The sequence below is a fragment of the Malaclemys terrapin genome, chromosome 8 (genome assembly GCF_027887155.1).
Source record: "Malaclemys terrapin pileata isolate rMalTer1 chromosome 8, rMalTer1.hap1, whole genome shotgun sequence".
NCBI classification, from domain to species: domain Eukaryota; kingdom Metazoa; phylum Chordata; order Testudines; family Emydidae; genus Malaclemys; species Malaclemys terrapin.
The window spans coordinates 65453428-65473657 of record NC_071512.1 but is presented as its reverse complement, the minus strand read 5'-3'; the positions used below and the strand labels follow the sequence as shown (position 1 = coordinate 65473657).

The following is a 20230-nucleotide window of genomic DNA, read 5'->3' as shown; positions in this document are numbered from 1 at the left end:
AAATCATGGTTCCTGACCCAGACAGCTTGCAATCTAAATAGAGAAGACAAATGGTCGGTTAAAGAGATACACTGGTTACTTTGTTTGTGAGCTCTATTACTTGAGCTGGGATAATCTCCCTCTGACATCTGGGTCTCTTTCGGTTACCAACAGAGCAGAAAAGTTTTGTAAGTTTCCTGTCTTACCCAAATTCTCTGGCCGCCCAGTTCCGGGCAGCTGACTTCCATTGTGGTCTACACTTCTTTGATTTTCCTCTTATGCTGATTTTTTTTTTAGCTCTTTAATTCCTTGCTGGAGTTCATAGCTGCTAACACGTTCCATATTGGGGAAAACTTTACTGATGTTGCATAGTTCCTTTGAAACCTTCTATCCACAAGAGTCAATTTATTGGTCACCTTATTTATCTGTGTAACGGGGCAATGACTCACTGGTGCGGCGCCTCCTGCTGGTCGTCCAGGGAATTTGCTCTGTCCACTCAGGAGTGCCCTCAGCAGGCCAGTGTCTCACTTGCCGCTGGCCCTGGTGACCCTCCCGGACTCTAGTGTCCTTTTTCTTGGGGTTCTGCCCCCTGCAGTACCCTGCAGTCTCTCTGGGTTTCCCCTCCCTGGGGATCCCCCAACCCCCTATCCACACCTCGCCTCAGTTTTTGGCTACTGCCAGTCACCGTCTAGCCCCTGCTCACTGGGGCAGACTGCAGTATACTTGCCACTCATCATCGGCAAGGAGGGTTTGGACCTGCTGCCTCTGCCTACCCTTGGGCTGCCCTCTGCAACCCCAGTACCTTTTCCATCCTTTAGCAAGACCTGCAGCCTGGGGGTTTTCCAGGCCGGAGCTCCCCAGCTCCTCTGGCCTTTTCCCAGCCCTACTCCAGTCTAGGTACCCTGCTCAGCTCCCCACACCCAGACCCATCCCTCTCAACAGCTAGAGAGACTCTGCCAGCTCCTGGCTCACTGGCCTTTTATAGGGCCAGCTGTGGCCTGACTGGGGCATGGCCCCATTTGTGGCTGCCTCCCCAATCAGCCTAGCTTATTGATTCCCTGCCATAGCCCTCTCACAGGATTGTTTTAAGCCCTTCAGGGCAGGAACGGGGTTACTGCCCCGCTACAATCTGCCTTTCTATTTCAGACTGGGAGTGTCACAGCCGGGATTCTCAAGCTGCCCGGAGACTTCATATCTGCTGGCCCAACAAATATTTTAACTCAGACTGCGAGTCATCTCTCATACCTTCATAGGAAACCTCCCTCTGCTACTTCAATACCTTTTGCAAAATCTCCATCTCCTGTTTTAATTTATTTTGCCCATCTTTGACTTTGCCCTTTTGGCCTAAGCGTTTAGCCAATAGGGTCTTCTGCCTTGTTTTTGTGTGAGGAGGAAAAATGGAGGTAGAGACAGGTATTTTCATGACACAATCCTTATTGTTTACAAAGAATGTACACAAAGTCCTGTTTCTCTGAACAGTTGGATCAGACAACAGCAGGCTGTTTCCTTGCTCACAATACAAGCCAACCTTTACATTCACCATTCTGATCAAGGAGGTCTCTTTTGGATTTCTATCAGGCCATGCTACTAATACTTCTCTTGCTGTCTGCTGGCTCTCTGCAGCTTTCTGGCTCAAGCCTAACCCCCTTTTGCATCCACACAGCAATTGTGTTAACCAAGATCTCATACTTAAGGTGCAGGACCCTGCAGTGCTAGACGGTTTGGGCCCTTGCTATGCTCAGACTCAGGAATCAAGCCCTATTGCTTTCCTGTGTGCATATGGCCTCAGCTTGACTCAGGTTCTGGAAGTCCTCTGGATGTATCCCAGAGTTCCTTGGGGCATCTTCCTCAGTCCTCTGGATGCCTATAATCTCTGATGCAGTCTATTGCACCCTATTGCAAATGTAATCCACACCTGCCTTTGAAAATGGCAGCAGCTCAGTTCAGCATTAACTCATTGTCTGCTGAACATCAGTCTGAAATCACACTACCAGATATCCTGCATGGTTTTCAGTGGAGCGCCCTCTGCAGGTGGGTGTCTCACTTGCCACTGGCCCTGGTGACCCTCCCGGACCCTAGTGTCCTTTCTCTTGGGGTTCTGCCCCCTGCAGTACCCCGCAGATCAGAAGAAGCTTTTTGCAAAGAGAGCTGCTTCCTGATCACAAGACCACAGCCAGATTTTGGTGCAGACTTCCTGGACGCCCTTCAATAGCACCATCACAGTTAGGAAACTGGGTTGGTAGTAGAGTTTTCTCACAGTGCAACATATTCATAAGGCTAGAGTGTCAACAGAGGGCAGGGGACAAGGGGGAGGAGGTGCTAGGCACTCTGGGATAGGGTTATTTTGACTTGGATCTGTGCACTATGGTGTGGATGCCAAAGTCCTAGTTCAAGCACAGGTCAGAAAATCCTTAACCTAGAGTTAAAATGCAGTGTAGATGCTCAAGCCGAGGGTTCCCTGACATGGGTCAGCTGATTCGAGTCTCACTAACCTTAGCGTACATTGCTGTGTAGAGATACCCACTGAGGTCTGTGACTACCTATAGATTAAAGACACACTTACTGTGAGCTAACCAACCTCCAATTCAACAATACTATCAAAAATCTATTAATGGAATGATGTATTTTGTCTTACCTCATTCTAGTTATCCTGTCTTCTGCTATAGAAGAGGTGTAATTGCTGATCTTCCTCCCATAATAGGCTTGCTCCTATATTATTGTGATAATTCCCACACCACCTCTGATAAAGTGTTTTGAGAAATGATGCCCCCTTTATAGCACTGGGGACAGAAGCAAATCATTCGTGCATATATATGAAGAGGGCTGGCTGGAAGAAGCTGATAAGGAGTCATAGGATGAAACAGAATGAAGATCTCTGCTTCAAAAATTCCATCACTTTCCAATGCTAGTAGCTACACAATGGATGCTGATAAAATACAGTAATATGTATGAAATCAACGCATGGTTTTCTATCCTGCTTTTAAGTTCCACATAACATAAAATATTTGCTTTTAATATGAACAGTAGTTGATCCACTGCAGTTCAGGAGTTACTGCAATTACATTTGATTAAGTTTGTTTCCATTTAGTTTCCAAAGATGGCTAAAATTACCCAGGGTGAATGTTAAGGCGTTGTGCTGAAATCAATAGTCTGTTCCTGTGAGAAACCCATAGGGGATCTGTATGTAATATTGTTTCAAAAAAATTGACGTATTAAATTAATTTTCCAGTATTTGTTCTCTCTCTGACAGGTACTTCAGAATGAATAAAAAGAAGCATCAAACAAATAATTTTAACCCAGATCTGAGGAGCAGAAGCCATTAACCAGTTATTTGTAATGTTCACACATTATGCTCTTTGTCAGTATTTTAACCTAGATTGTCTGAACTGATACATGTAATTACTTCTTTTGTCACAATGTATATTAAACTAATCATAAAATAGTAACAACAGATTGGCAAAAAGTTCCAAACTACGGCTATTTTATGAAAATTGGAAGAGGAAGCTTTAAGGGAAATTGTACACTTGGCCGCACGTCCTGAATTACACACTTCCCGCTTGCTGAAACAGAAAGTAACAATATTTCTCTCCGGCCCAAATCAGGAACTCCTAGAAGTCTTACAAGGAACCTTTATCTTGGGAGGCTTGTAGCCCAATTGCTACATCCAGAGGTTTATTTATGGATTGAGACTGTTTTGAGTTCCGCCTATCCCTACGAGCAGTTGGTCATCGTTCTTTTAAATGTTTTAGTCCATGCAACCAAAATATTATCCAGACATCTAACACAGTTGTATAGAAAATATTCACTTCTCTGATGACAATTTAAACTTATGGTGTCTTATTTCTTTTTTAAAATTAAAGAGTTGTATATTTCATTTAGCAATTTAAAAAAAAATCTGTTGTTTGAGTGTGTTTTTTACTAACAACCCAACCTGAAGAAAAGTGAGAGGGAATTTTAGGATTTGTTGAAAGGGAGACAAAGATGAAAGCCTGCAGCCCATTAAACAGCAACATGATGCATGCATTGGGTAGTGTGTGAACAAATTGACTATTCTTACCTTTTACTGTATGCAACAAACTAGACCAGTGGTGTGATAGAGATGAACTTATCAGAATCCACATACGTGAGAATGACAAATTAATAAAGAGACAGTGAACATTGATGGGATACTACGTGTCTAAACCACACTCTAGACCCGGGGCAGCTAAAGCTGAATAATGCCAACGCCCCCCTCCCCCCACAGACACACACATTTCCCCAAAATTGTGTGATGGCTGCAAATGTTCACATTATTGCAGTGGTAATGTTACTGATCTCCCTCGTGGATTCCCTACTTCTAACTTAAATACCCAGGCTTCCTATCCAAGGGCTGGGGAGAGTCAGGCACCTAACAGTAGGGCTGCATTTGAGCTTGGAGGTGTGATTCCCAGCTTGCATAGCCATATCTGCCCTAGCTCTGCTCAAACTATCACCACACAGGCACTAGCGTAGCCTTGCTTCCCCGACTCTGCCAGACCTTCAGCTACCTATTCGGCTGGCTAACCCAAGCTATTGCTGGTGCTGCTGCTGCACACTGCTACTTTTAGGTGCTAGGTTGGGCAGCTCTACCGTGGGTACCGCTCCCAGCTCAAATGTAGACATACCCTTAGACTGGGATTCACAAAAGCCAGCATTTTAAAGAAGGAGGCACCTAAACCAGCCAGTGGGGAATGCCAAGGACAAGGGTGTGGCCTAAGCCTTGCTCCTCAGTGGGAGTTGGGCACCTTTCTCCACACAGGATTGACAGGGGTGAACTCTCTCCTGGAGTTAGGCACCCAAGTCAGGTCAGCTCTTTTTTGTAAAGCTCACACCACTAGGTGGTGATGCCATTATACCCAGGCGTGCAGTGATCCTGTAGGAGGAGCCTTAAGTCCAAATATTGATGTGGAGGAGGGACTTAAACTCAGGTTGCCCCCGTTGATTGCCCTACAGGACAATGGCATATTAGCATATGTCTTTCTCAAGCTCTCCTATTCAGCTGTTCCACTTTGTCTAACAAATTAAGTAATTAAAATGCTCATTAGCACAGGGACTTGAGACTCATATATATCAGGTGAATTGCTAACCATTGGGCCATAGAATCATTCTCAATGGTGCTGTAGTCCCCTGACTGTTTAATAGAAAACGGAATGGCTTCAACAGGCAAGGTTGTGTTTTAGCTTTTTGATAAATGTTGTGTCCTCATGGAAACCCTCTTTTTTACATGTCAGGATATTTTCAGCATTCATCTGTGGCAGAGCTAAGAGGAAGAATTTCAGTCTGGGACAGTGTCCCACTGATATTGCTGCTACTGTTGAATGGCTCACTAAGAAAGATTATTACTACTTGAAATCTACATGGCTAGTTTTGATGGCAATGGCACTACCTGTGCTTAAAGTTAAGTGCATGCTTATACGCTTTGCTGGAGTGTGGCCTAGCATTTTCTGAGAAGTTTGGCAATTGTCTTCCCTTGCTGAAACTGAAGCATACTTTGGCAAGAAGAAGGGAGGGATGTCTCCATTCCCTGGAGAAGGGGGGGACCCTTACTTCCCTAAAAGGAAAAGACTAAAAGAGGGTATTGAGTACATTATAACTTGCTGAATTAATCTAAGACAGAAATTATCACATTTTCAATTTATGGAAAGAAGCAGAAGATAAAGTCTAGAATAATAATCTAAGGCAAAAAAAAATCTCAAAACACTAAAAACTCATAATTTGAGGAGCAATACTGCAGAGTCTTTGAATTTAATAACATCCACGTTATGTTAATTTGATGGCCAAGTTGTGTGATCACATGGGCTAATGTAATGCTTCTCTGATGCACAGCGCTTCCTGGTGTGCTCTTCTAATTGCCCTGGTGTCTGGGCGTAATCAGCAGCCAGGCGATTTGCCTCAGCCTCCCACCCCGCCATAAAGGTCCCCGCCCTTACTTTCACAGAGATTGTGGAGCACACAGCAAGCAGAAATAACAATGGGGATATTGGTTTGGCTGAGGTCTGAGCGAGTCAATAATGATCGCCAGTGACCTTTAAAACGGCCAAATGCACATTCTACCACCATTCTGCACTTGCTCAGCCTGTAGTTGAACAGCTCCTGACTCCTGTCCAGGCTGCCTGTGTATGGCTTCATGAGCCATGGCATTAAGGAGTAGGCTGGTTCCCCAAGAATAACTATTGGCATTTCAACATCCCCAACGGTCATTTTCTGGTCCGGGAAGTAAGTCCCTTGCTGCAGCCGTTTAAACAGATTAGTGTTCCTGAAGACGCGAGCGTCATGAACCCTTCCCGGCCAGCCCATGTTGATGTTGGTGAAACGTCCCTTGTGATCCACAAGTGCTTGCAGCACCATTGAAAAGTACCCCTTGTGGTTTATGTACTGGGTACCCTGGTGCTCCGGTGCCAAGATAGGGATATGGGTTCCATCTGTCGCCCCACCACAGTTAGGGAATCCCATTGCAGCAAAGCCATCCACTATGACCTGCACATTTCCCAGAGTCACTAACTTTTGTAGCAGCACCCAAGTGATTGCTTTGGCTACTTGCATCACAGCAGCCCCCACAGTAGATTTGCCCACTCCAAATTGATTCCCGACTGACCGGTAGCTGTCTGGTGGTGCAAGCTTCCACAGGGGTATCGCCACTCGCTTCTCAACTGTGAGGGCTGCTCTCATCTTGGTATTCTGGCGCTTCAGGGCAGGGGAAAGCAAATCACAAAGCTGCATGAAAGTGCCCTTACGCATGTGAAAGTTTCGCAGCCACTGGGAATCATCCCACACCTGCAACACTATGCGGTCCCACCAGTCTGTGCTTGTTTCCTGGGCCCAGAATCGGCATTCCACGGCTATAACCTGCCCCATTAACAGCATGATCTCCAAAGCACCGGGTCCCGCGGTTTGATAGAATTCCATGTCCATATCCTCATCACTCTCGCTGCCGCGCTGCCGTAGCCTACTCCTCGCCGCCTGGTTTTGCAGGTTCTGGTTCAGCATAAACTGTATGATAACACGCGAGGTGTTTACAATGTTCATGACTGCTGTCTTGAGCTGAGCGGGCTCCATGCTTGCCGTGGTATGGTGTTTGCACTGTTCACCCAGGAAAAAGGTGTGAAACAGTTGTCTGCCATTGCTTCCCTGGAGAGGGGGGAAGATATACCCAGAACCACCCTCAACAATGTTTTTGGCCCCATCAGGCATTGGCATCTCAAGCCATAATTCCAATGGGTGGAGGAGACTGCAGGAACTATGGGATAGCTATGGAATAGCTACCCACAGTGCAGTGCTCCAGAAATCGATGCTAGCCCCGGTACATGGACGCACACCACTGAATTAATGTGCTAAGTGTGGCCGCATACATTCGACTTTATACAATCTGTTTCCAAAATTCGAATTATATAAATTCGGATTAATCCCGTAGTGTAGACATACCCTGAGTAATGGGTTCAGTGGTTTCTCTCTCAATGTAGATATTGACATTATAATGAATGTGGAGTCACCTTCTTTCCATAGTCCTAGAACAGCTTCCCTCCTTCAAATCCCTCCAGAATCCCACCGCTTTTGTAATTCAGCTAATATGGTATATTCCAAGTTTAATAAAGGTATGTTTTACTTAATTAAATTACTATTCTTTGGGATATTCTGAGCTCAGAGAAAAATGAGCAAACTTGAAACAGAAGATCAATACTTCAAAGGCTCGTATTTGGTAAATACAGAAAAAAATAACTATAAAAAGTGTGCATTGTACAGCTGACACCTTTGAAATGAATTACCTTGTATTTTTTTTAGCAGAGTTTCATTATTTTAGTCCTCAGAAAACAATGATTTAATAGATCAGGGTAGATAGCAGCAATTAATGAGGAACTGGGCCACCCAGAGAACTTGGGCAACAGCACATTTACAATACTTTTCTACCACATGTATAGCCCACACAGGTGAAAAGACCATTGTCCCAGATCAAGTAACACTCTGTTCACTTTGCTTGTGAGCTGTATCCCTTTCACCCTCCTGTTGTCTCATCTATTGAGATTACAAGCTGTCTGGAGCAGGAAGCATGATTTCCCATGTGTTTCTATGGTAACCTTCCCAACAGCGCCACTATGACAAGCATTCTTTGTATTTATTAAATATACTTCCTCAGTAAAATCTAACAAATGTTTTAGTCAGCTGATTCCCCAATGTTGTAGTTTCCCTTCTAAACTTTGTACTCTAAATGCAGAAGATGTTGGAAACCTCCACATATCCCCATTTACAGTAAAGTTCCATAAAGTGTTTTGCAGTAGAAGCAATTCTATCTCTACTTCTCTGTATTAATTCTGTAGTGTTTTTCTTCATAATTTCTGGGGATGCCATCCATGCCTCTTCAAAAATTAATTAAAGTTTATTTAACGTGTTGGAAATTTGCATTAGTCTTATAGAATTGTCTTTATTATACCAGTATATTATGGTTATTGAACTCACTGATGTCCTTTAGTGATTGATTTCAAGAATATGTTACTGAAGGTATTTTGAAACAGCACACAGTATATAGTGTTTATAATGGCAGAGGAGTGGCAGTGTTGAATTCAGGCCCCGATCCAGCCAACATTTTAGCATATGTGTAATTTTAATCATGTGTGGTTCCAATAACTTTGAAGCACTGCTTAGGTGCAGCACTCAGGTCAGTTCAAATTGCATTGTTCCATTGCCAAACCATTCTGAAGGCATGAATTTCTCCTCATTCCGCCCAGCCCACACATACCCACACATACAATGGTATGAATAAAGGAAAGCCTATCTGGTTTTCTACCTTGAGTTTTCAATGAATATCTGTGCTTAATTCAGTTCACTATTACATATTCATAATATTTTGTTAATATAATTTCTGTGATGTTTTAATGGATCTATACAATTACATGACACTGAATTAGCAAGAAATGCTGTTTATTCACATTGAATTGGACAGAATGTTTTTCCGTTTACATTCCTAGACAGATTATGTGCTCTGGAGCCATTTTTAAAGTCACTTCCACCAGGCTTATAAGAATTTGGTCATATTGTATTTCTCCAGCTGCTTAAAAAAAGAAAGGCAAAAAAAAAAAATTGAATTTGCAGCACTAAATCAAGTAGCTGAGTGTTAAACTTCCTGGTTAATGCATGCAAATATTGTTTACATGCACAAATACAGGTTTCTGGCTATGCAAATAACTTAAACTGGCACATTTAGAAGCCATTTTTGAAATCTTGAAACAGTCACCTAATTCACCATGATCCTTTTTCATCTCACAGAAATAATTTTATAATTTCCTGAGTATATTGGTGGGGCTTTCCATTTTCCTAAGCGACATGTGATTGTTTTAGATCCTATCAGTCCATGAAAACTTTGACATTTGTATTCCACTTAAGAACCTGCTGCATATACTGGCAATAGGTCAGAAATGATGTCTCCATTTTGAATGGAAGGTGCGGGGGCCAGACCTTCCTAACACATCTAAATAAACAGAGCATTGAAAACTCAGAATAATAGCACTATAATATGGTATTAGCTACTTAAAGTGAAAATGCTGGTAGCATTGTTTCCTGCCCTAACTACACCTGTTTACCTTGCCTCACATTTTTATTTTCTGTCAAGCCTCTTTTAGTTCCTGATTTCAGGAGTTACCTCTCACTGTACAGATAACACGGAAGGAAGGGAGGTAGGCTAGAATACTGGAATTGCTCCTCATCGGCAGTTTTACCTTTGCATGGGGTCCATGCTCAAGCAAGACGCAGCCATGTTCATGCATCTTGGTTAGGAGGGGCGCAGCCCCCACCCAATAAATCAGCAAGGGCACAGAGTTCCTCGAGCCCCAGAGCCACAGCAGGGAGAACTGACAGCTTCTCTGGCTCACAGGCCACAGCAAGATCACAGAACATGCCTCTACAAAAGCTGTAAAACTTAAATTCCTATGCACATCCCTGTTGGTTAGACTATATCAATGTGTTCTGTGTTGGGCTAACAAAGAAGCTGGAGAAGTGCTTATTTCTGTCTAGTGAGGTTTCCAATAAGCACCAGATGTGGTAGTGGTTATTGTGATATAAGCAGTTCTTCAATGAGTTACTTATTATGCCTTAACAAGCAATTAGATACCATAGTTTGGGTGAACCTAGGGAAAATTCCAGCATAACTAAATGTTTGTCCCTCATTTGGGGTCTTTGTTGCACATTGTGCTCTACATTTGGACCTGGCATGTTGCCCTGAGATGACAACTTCTTGCCACTCTCAGTCATCACTAATTAAACCCCAGGCGGCCCATCCTTAATCCCAGTAAGGTCCTTTAGCACCACTGAAGTGACATGAAAGGACCTTAAACTACCCCTAAAGGGGATTGTTGAGGATTTCCCCTGTGTGATTTAGTGGCTTGTCATGGGCAGCCCAAGACCAAAGGGATAGGGTTGTAATTCATAGCATTCTGCCCAGTTCTCAGCTGGAAGAAGGTTCCCTATGGGACATCTCTTGTCAGGACAACTTAGAACAGCCCTTATGATACTTACATTTATCACAGAAGCTGTTTCTCACCTTCCCACTACCCACTTATGGTCCCAGATCTGGAGAGATAGGTGCCTGATGCTAAATCATCATAAATGAATGGAGAAGCACCTCTGCTAGGTTCATAAACCCACACCTGGGAATCTTGCATTTGCAAGAGGAACTAATTGAACTATAAATGGATCTAATTTAACTTCTCCTTTAAAGGCTAATTGTTTTCCAATGTATGTTGTTGTTCTTCCAGCACAACAAGTAAAGCAACAGGACAATTAATGTTGCTATCTTCCCTGAGCTATTAAATATTTGTTTGCTAACAACTAAGAGAATGAAGCCTTCCTAAATAAATAAAAGCTAATTTATTTCACAAGTGTCCACTGTCCACTGTCCACTGCACACTTTAGATAGTTATGTTATTTTTCTGTATTTACCGAATACAAACCTTTGAAGCACTGGTCTTCTGTTTCAAGTTTGCTTATTTTCCTCCCAGCTCAGAATATCCCAAGGAATAGTAATTTAATTAAGGAACAATACCTTTACTGCACTGGGGATACGCAATATTGCCTGAATGACACCACACAGTAAAATCAGGAGATAAAAATGCCTGGAGTACATGTCCTGATTTGCACTTAAACACAACAAAATCATCATGTTGTATGTATTGTTTTCCATTACATGTCTCAGTCAGCTCTATGCCACGGTTTTGCATTTCTAACTATAACACATGGCTCTAAAATGAGAAAAGCAGAAATCTAATGATGTACGTATAGTTATCATAGTAAGATGGTCCATATTACATTGTAATGGTAAAATATACATTATAAATTGTTATGTTCTCCTTCTAGCCGATGCAAGTGTTGTAGTTATGGTAATTAAGCATGTAGCTTATATTGAATCAAAATGTTTGCCAAAGATAAGGAACAGATCAGAGTACAATTTTAAAAAGAGGGAAAAGAATGCCAAGTTCAAAGAGCCCAGCAAACAATGATCTAAGAATAGCCACAGTTAGGGTGTGGCCAAAGAGACTAGCATAAAGCCCTCCTTTTTATGATAGTGTCATGCTGTAATTTAGCCATTAGGATTCCAGAGTGATGGGTGCAGTATAAAAACCTGAGTAGAATCCTAACCTTGTACCGGTATCTTTCCTTATCTAGAGGGAAATTCACTCCTCTGTGGAGGTCTACACACGACTTCCATCCCACTTAAGATCCATTTAGAGAGCTCAAGTGGAATGTAAGTGGTTCACAGCCCTTGTGCACAACAGTGAATTTCACCTCTAATGAGGTCATGATGGTGTGACTGGGGGGGTAGGGAGAGGAGGAAGGTATCTGGATTGTCAGCAACAAACACTAAACAAGATATTACCTGTGTGATACAGCATGGCCAGAGGGCAGCAGGAGAGTGATCCTATTGGGATCCAGGAAGTGGGCGGTCAAAGCCCGCCCACTGCTAAAGGACCTCCCCCAAGCCTAAGGGGAGGATCCACTGGGCCTGGAAACCAAATGATTCCGGGGGACAATTAATGAAATAACAGGGACAGGAGTGAGGTCAAAGGGTCAAACGAAGGGAACCTGACTGGGATACCGAGCAGAGAACCCCAGAAAGCGCCCACTGCTCCTCGAAGGAGTGAAGGGAGCCAGTGGACGCCACCCAGAGGAACTCTGCCCGGATGCACGAATGGACGGAGGATTGGAAATAGGCCCTACAGTCACAGGAGACTCCATTGGCCAACCTTCTCTCCCTGGTTTTATAGATGGCCGTTTTAGCCAGGGCTAGGAGGAGGTTGAATAGGAGGTCCCGTGACTTCATGGGGCCACGGATGGAGAGTGCATAGATAAGGAGGTGAGGGGAAAAAGTGCAACCAAAAATGTAACAGGATATCTAAGAGGAGCAGGAATAGGGGCTGCAACCTGGTGCATTCCAAATAAAGTTGTGCCAGGGTCTCCCTCATGCCTCAGAAGGGGCAGGTATCTGGGACGGGGGTAAACCGTGCCAAGTACACGCCCGTGTTCACGGCCCCATGAAGGAGTTGCCAACTGATATCCCTGGGGGGGCCTTGGGACCAGGATAGAGTATAGGCTGGCCCACCGGGGCTCCTCATCCTGTAGAAGTGGCAGGAGGTCCCACCACTTTGTGTCGGGGTGGGACGCGAGGGTGAGGAAGTGAAGGGTGTGGAGCATGAACTCATATAGATGTTTCCTTGGCGTGGTCTAGAAAAAAAAAATGGCTGCAAATCATGCAGCCAGCTCACGGTGAAGGGGTAGGGGGGCAGTTGGGTCCGCGGGGCAGGGACCCAATGAAAAGGTCTGGAGGGCCTGGGGTGGAGGGTGGGCGGGCTGTGCCCTCTCGCAGGACCCGGTCGAGGTAGGCCTGAGCGGCAAAGCGGCCCTCACCTCCTGAAGTACGCGTTAGGGAGTACGAGGCCTGGAGAGCCCCATGAGCTGAGCAAGCGTCAGGGGATCCAGCCAGTCTCCCCGGTTGTAGTCCAGGAGGTCTCCGACCCTGGTAACTTCTGCCAGGACCAACTCTGGTGCACCAAGGGGAGCTCCGCCATCTGCACATGGAGATGAAGATTGTGTAGCAGGGGCTCCATGAGGAGATCTGCTCCCACGTTGGCCACCACGGACCTGGTCACTGAGAACAGTTTCCAGGTCTGGACGAGGTCCTGGTAGAAGACTGGCAGCCCAGAGAGGTCTCGCAGAGATAAAGGAGCTACCAGTCATATCTGAGCCCTTGGAAGCGGCGTAGGAAGGCATGCACCAGTACTCTCCATGCCGGACTACATGCACCATAAAGGAGCCTCTGCAGGGTCTGGAGGCGGAAGACATGGACCTGAATGTGTTGGCATTTCAGGCCCTGCCCTCCCTCCTCCATGGGTAGATGGAGAACCCCTGCAGAAACCCAGTGCAGTCCTGGCCAGAAGAACTCCAGAATCGCTGTCCAGAGGTGGGCCAGGAAACCCAGGGCCGGGACCAGGGTGTTGAGCCAGTACCAGAGTATGGACAGGACTAGTTAATTGGGTACCAGTGCCCTCCCTCGAAGGAAGTAGTCCTGTCCATTTCCAGAGCAACTCTGTCACCCTACCCTCTAAACCGTGCCAGTTCTCTGGTGGAGACGGATGCGTTGCAGAAAGGTAAACGCCGAGATAGAGCATTGGACCCGTTCTCCACTGGATGGCCTGAAGCATGGGTGGGAGGGAGCTCGCTTGCCACCCGTCCCCAACCACCAGGCCAGATCTCTTGACCCAGTTATCCCGGGTGGAGGAGGCTTCCGAGTAGACAGCCTGGCAAGCCTCCACCCGCGCCAAGTGGCCCGGGTCCTGGACCATGAGGAGCACTTCGTCGGCATACACCAACAGGACCAGCCACAGCTCCGGCTCTCACAGCACCAACCCCATCAATCTCCTGCAGAGGAGACAGAGGAAGGGCTCGATTGCCAGAGCTTACAACTGGCCTGAGAGGGGGCACCCCTGCCATACTCCTCTCCCGAAGCTGATCGGTTCAGTCAGGGTCCAGTTGAGCCTGACCAGACACTCTGTGGAGGCATACAACACCTGGAGAAAACCCACAAACTGGGGACCAAAGCCAAACACTCGCAGAGTGCTCAGGAGATAGCCGTGGTCCACGCTGTCGAACGCCTTCTCCTGATCCAGGGACAGAAGGGTGAATGACAGACCATCCCTACCCCCAAGTTCCAAGAGGTCTCAGACCAGATATGGGTTGTCAAAGTTGGTGCGGCCTGGGACAGTGTAGGTCTGCTCTGGGTGGACCATGTCCGCCAGCACGGACCCTAGCCGCAGTGAGATGGCTTTTGCTATGATTTTGTAGTCCGTGATGAGGAGTGAGACAGGATGCCAATTCTGTAAGTCGTGGAGGTCCCCCTTCTTTGGCAATAAGGTTAGCATGGCTCACCTGTACGAAAGAGAGAGGACCCCGCTGTGCAAGGACTTGGCCCTGATGGTGACTAGGTCTGGGCTGAGGACATCCCAGAACACCTTGTAGAATTGATGTAGCGGCAGGCGGGGGGGCCACTGCCACCTGGGCATAGGCCCTGGGGGCTGGGACAGGGGTACCCGCAGACCTGGTGGAGGGAGCAGCGGGGAGGGACGCCGTGGCCAGTGGTGGGCCTGGTCTTTGTGGTGGGGCCCTTACCCTTCTTCTTGCCCTGGCCCTTCCTGCCAGCTGTGGGGGCTGCCCCAGAATTGGAGGGGGCAAGGGACATGTCAGCAGCAGAGGTCACCCCATTGTCCACCACTGCCGGCGCCTCAGCAGGGGCGGTAGCAGATGGTTCGGCAGAGGTGGTTGAGGTGGAGGCCTGAGGGGTCGATGGGGGGGGGGACAGGCGGAGGGGGGGCAGCAGGGTCCGTCTGAGGGGTCTCGCCCGCCATGTATCCCACCATAATGCGAGCAGGGGGAGGACAAACACTGAAGGGGGCAGGGAAAGGGGGCAGCCACTCCTCCCTCCTAGGCTGCAGGCAGGGGAGGAAGGCACCGGCAGGGGAGGGCTGGATGGGCGGGGTTGTCAGTCACCAACTTGGAGTGGGGTTCCGGCTCCTCTAGCTGCACTAGGGGAACAGGGGATATAGCAGCATGGGGGGGGGGTGCAGTGAAACAGGGACAACTCAAACAGGGGAGGGGCACAAGCGCATGGGAGGGGGCATGGGCACACAAGGGGAGGGATTAATCAGGACAAGGGCAGGTCTGTAGGGGGAGGGGAACAACTAGGCTGGGAATGGGGCAGAGGAACCAAGGGGCTAGCTTCAGGGCTGGGGCAGGGCAAACAAATCCACAGAGGGAAACGGGCAGGGCAGACAAACAAATTGAAGCTAGCGAGGGGCCTGGGGTAAAGGGGAGGGACAAGAGGCTGCAAGGGGCAAATGGGGCAGGCAGTAAGGGGCAAAGCTGGGGGCTTGCTGCAGGGAGGAGGGGTCAGTCCAAGGGGGGGGTAGGTGCGCCCACGAGCACTTGCAAAAAGTCAGTTTGGGGCTGGCTGCTGCTTCAGGCTCAATGGTGGAAACAAGGCGTGGCACGCCAGGTGAGGTGCTAAGTCCCAGAGGCAGGAGCTTGAGGCAAATGGTGAGTAGCCAGTGGGGGCAGTGGCGGTGGAGGGGGCAGTGATGATGATGGTGGTGGTGGTGGGGGTTGGGGGGAGGACACAGACGGACCGGGGGCAGGCTCCATGCCACACCCCTGGTGTCTCCACAAACACAGTCTAGACTCCCACCACAAGAGCACAGTTCAAAAGTTACTCAGTCCTTGTAGGCCCCCTCCACAGTGGTCTGTAGAGCTTCTCCGCACTCCCCCACTGGTAGATGGTCCTCTTCTTCTCCTCCTCGGGGCTCTAGCAACTTCCCAGCAGCAAACACAGCAGCAGCTCCAGGCAGCAGTCTGGTGGCCAGCAGGAAGGAACCCTCTCAGGTGGTGGTCATGGTGTCCTCAGCAGCAGTGGCTGGGATCCCTCACTCCCCTTCTCTGGGGAGCGGGCCAGCAGGCCCCCCCCTCTGGCAAGGGGCTGTAGTTGGAGCAACAGAGGGTCGGGCGGGTTCAGCAGCCAGCCAGCAATCAGGTAGCAGAGAAGGGGGGTGGTGCCTGGCCCAGCCAAGGGAGCAGCTGGAGCAGTAGCAACAGCCCAGTAGCAACACCAGCAGCCCTCTCCCTCCCTCCAGGCTAGACGGCAGCAGGAGAGTGATCCTATTGGGATCCAGGAAGTGGGCGGGCTTTGCTAAAGGACCTCCCCCCAGCCTAAGGGGAAGTCCACAGGACCTGGATACCAAAAAATTACAGGGGACAACTAATAAAAGAACAGGGACAGCAGTGAGGTCAAACGAAGTGAACCAGATGGGGACACCAAGCAGAGAACCCTGGACAGCGCCCACTGCTCCTCGAAGGTGTCAAGGGAGCAAGTGGACGCTGCCCAGAGGAACTCTGCCCAGATACGTGAACGAACAGAGGACCTGAAATAGGCCCCACAGTCACAGGAGACTCCATCAGCTAACCTCCTCACTCTGGTTTTATAGATGGCCAGTTTCACTAGGGTCAAGAGGAGGTTGACCAGGATGTCCCATGACTTTGTGGGGCGACGGATAGGGAGTGCATAAATAAAAAGGTTGTTAATACAGCATAAACCCCTCCCCCCATTCATTTTGGCCAGGCTGCTTCGCAACCCCGCAGCGGACCCAAAGCTAGGAAAGAGGCCCAATAGACTGCACAACCTTATTAGGGCATAGTGCTTATCACAGGAAACTTATGAGGGACGTGTCCCTAGTGTTACCACACAAAAAGCCATTTCTGCAGTTTCCATATTGTACCGTTCTTCCTAATAAGGGGAAGAAATAAGTGGGGCACTAAAAAAAAAAAACAACACCACCACAATCAACGGGTGCCACATTCATTTCCAAAAACTATATACTTAGTCACCCCTGTATAGTAATTAGAGGTGTCCCAAAAACGAACCTACGTCACGACCAGTCCAGGTCTGATCAACTTAGGCTTGACCCTCCCGCTCCCGAATCCAGCCTGAGTGTGTGTCATATAGCCGGCTCAAACTCATTATGTATATGCTCTCCCAGCTGACTGTTATCTGCATGGTTGTAAGTAATTAGTTAACTATCATTGCGTTGTTTGTGGTTACTTTGCTTGTTACCCCATACTGTCGTTAGACTGAAAAAGGCCTCAATTGTTAATGTGTTTCCTTTCCCTTATCTTGTAAGTGTTTTTTAAAGTTAGTTACATAATAATTGCAAGTGTTATAAATTTAGTTACATAGTAATTATAGTTGCTTAAAATCCGTTTCATAGTATAGTAGCAAGTTAATAATAATGTTAATTTTATGAATTCTATTATAATTATCACATAATAAAATTGAGTTGTATCCATTTCTCCTCGTCCTGGGTCATTCAACTCAGTCCTTCACCAAGAACCCCTAAAGAACCACAAGCCTCTTTTGGACCGCACAAAAGGTGAGGAGAAAAGTGCAACCAAAATCTTAACAAAATATCCGTAAGGAGCCGGAATAGGGGCTGCAGCCTGGTGCACTCCAGGTAAACATGCGCCAGGGTCTCCCTCACGCCGCAAAAGGGGCAGGTGTCTGGGATAGGGGCAAACCGCGTAAAGTACATGCCCGTGCTCATGGCTCCGTGAAGGAGCCACCAACTGATGTCCCCGGTGGGATTCAGGATCAGAGCAGAATAAAGGCTGGCCCACCGGGAGCCAGAACATGGAGCATGAGCGTGTATAGATGTTTCCTTGGCGTGGTCCGGAACAGAACCGGCTGCAGATCGTGCAGCCAGCTCATGGCGAAGGGACGGGGAGGAGGCCAGCTGGGTCCACGGGGCAGGGGCCCAATGAAAAAGTATGGAAAGCTCAGAGTGGAGGGTGGGCGGGGCGTGCCCTCTTGCAGGACCCGGTCGAGATTGCCGCTCGCTGCTCGGGACTAAGTGGCCCTCACCTCCTGAAAGACGTGCCGGGGAGTATGAGGTCTGGAGAGCCCCATGCGCTGAGCGAGGGTCAGGGGATCCAGCCAGTCTCCCCGGTCGTAGTCCAGGAGGTCTCCGACCCTGGTAACTTCTGCCAGGACCAACCTCTGGTGCACCATGGGGGACTCCGCCACCTGCACACGGAGCTGGGGGTTGTGTAGCAGGGGCTCGGTGAGGAGATCTGCCCCCATGGTGGCCACCATGGACCTGGTCACTGAGAACAGTTTCCAGGTCCGGAGGAGGTCCTGGTAGAATACTGGCAGCCCGGAGAGGTCTCGCGGAAGACCTCTTGGATGGAGACAAAGGAGCTGCCGGTCATATCAGAGCCCTCAGAAGCGGCGCAGGAAGGCGTGCGCCAATATGCTCCACGCCAGACTACCTGCACCATAAAGGAGCCTCTGCAGGGCCTGGAGGCGGAAGACGTGGACCTGAGCGTGCAGACACTTCAGGCCCCGCCCTCCCTCCTCCAGGGGTAGATGGAGAACCCCCGCGTAGACCCAGTGCAGTCCTGACCAAAAGAACTCCAGAATCGACATCTGGAAGTTGGCCAGGAAACACGGGGCTGGGACCAGGGTGTTGATCTGGTACCAGAGCATGGACAGGACTAGTTGATTTAGCACCAGTGCTCTCCCTCGAAGGGAGAGACACCGGAGCATTCCTGTCCATTTCCTGAGCCGCTCCGACACCCTGCCCTCTAAACCTAGCCAGTTCTCCAGCAGAGATGGATGCGTGGCAGAAAGATAAACGCCGAGATAGAGCAGCGGACCCGCGCTCCACCGGATGGCCTGAAGCGCGGGTGGGAGGGAGCTCACCCGTCCCCTACTACCAGGCCAGAGCTCTTGACCCAGTTGACCTGGGTGGAGGAGGCTGCCGAACAGATGGTCTGGCAAGCCTCCACCCGCACCAAGTCCCTCGGGTCCTGGACCACGAGGAGCAAGTCGTTGGCGTACGACGACAGGACCAGCCGCAGCTCCGGCTCCCGCAGCACCAACCCCGTCAACCTCCTACGGAGGAGACAGAGGAAGGGCTCGATCGCCAGAGCATACAGCTGGCCCGAGAGGGGGCACCCTTGACGTACTCCTCGCCCGAAGCTGACTGGTTCAGTCAGGGTCCAGTTGAGCCTGACCAAACACTCTGCGGAGGCGTACAGCACCTGGAGAAAACCCACAAACTGGGGCCTGAAGCCAAACGCTCGCAGAGTGCCCAGGAGATACCCGTGGTCCACCCTGTCGAATGCCTTCTCCTGATCCAGGGATAGGAGGGCGACCATCCCTACACCCGAGTTCCAAGAGGTCCCGGACCAGATACAAGTTGTCAAAGATGGTGCGGCCCAGGATGGTGTAGGTCTGGACTGGGTGGATCATGTCCGCCAGCACGGACCCTAGCCGCACCGAGATGGCCTTCGCTACGACTTTATAGTCCCTGCTGAGGAGCGAGATGGGACGCCAATTCCGTAAATCGCAGAGGTCCCCCTTCTTCGGCAATAAGGCGAGCATCGCTCGCCTGCATGAAAGATAGGATCCCGCCCTGCAAGGACTTGGCCTAGACGGTGACAAGGTCCGGGCCTAGGACGTCCCAAATCATGCAGTAGAACTCCACGGTCAGCCCGTCCATGCCGGGAGATTTATTGGTGGGCATGTGGCGGAGTGCTTCCGAGAACTCGGCCAGAGTGAGAGGCAGCTCCAGCCGGTCTCGGTCGCCTGCGCTGACCGTCGGCAGTTCATCCCAGAGCATTCTGCAAGCGTTAGAATCGGTCGGATACGGGGAGAAAAGGCCTGTGTAGAATGCCCTGGCCCTCCCACACATCTCTGCCGGATCCGTGATGGGAGTGCTGTCCTCTGCTAGAAGGCAGGTGACATGCTTCTTGGCCCCCCTCTTTCTCCAGGGCGTAGAAGAAGCGGGAGTCGTGATCCATCTCCCGAAGGAGGCGGATGCGGGATCAAACAAAGGCACCTCAGGCACGATGGTCCTCGAGGGTCCGTAGCTCCTCCCGCTTCTTCCAGCATGCTCCGCAGAGGGATGGATCACTGGGGCTAGTGGCCAGATGCCTCTCCAGCTCTAAGACCTCCCGTTCCAACTGCCCTATCACCGCATCCCTCTGTCGGCTGGCGCCCCGGGTGTAGTCACGGCAGAAGAGCCGGACACTCACCTTTCCCAGGTCCCACCACCGCCACGCCAAGGGAAAGGCAGGCCTCGCCAGGCCAGCCAGAACTCGTGGACGGACGCCACGAAGCCCACATCCTCCAACAAGCTTTTATTAAAGT

General features: G+C 49.1%; 1 protein-coding gene across 1 annotated transcript in view; it reads left to right on the top strand.

Annotated features, from left to right (window-relative positions):
• Positions 1-3863, top strand: part of LOC128842458 (complement factor H-like) — a 107069-nt gene extending 103206 nt beyond the window's left edge. Inside the window, 1 exon segment of the mRNA XM_054038482.1 lies at positions 3230-3863. Coding sequence (XP_053894457.1) covers positions 3230-3243 — 14 coding nt within the window. The 3' untranslated portion in view covers positions 3244-3863.
• Positions 3864-20230: the final 16367 nt, after the last annotated feature.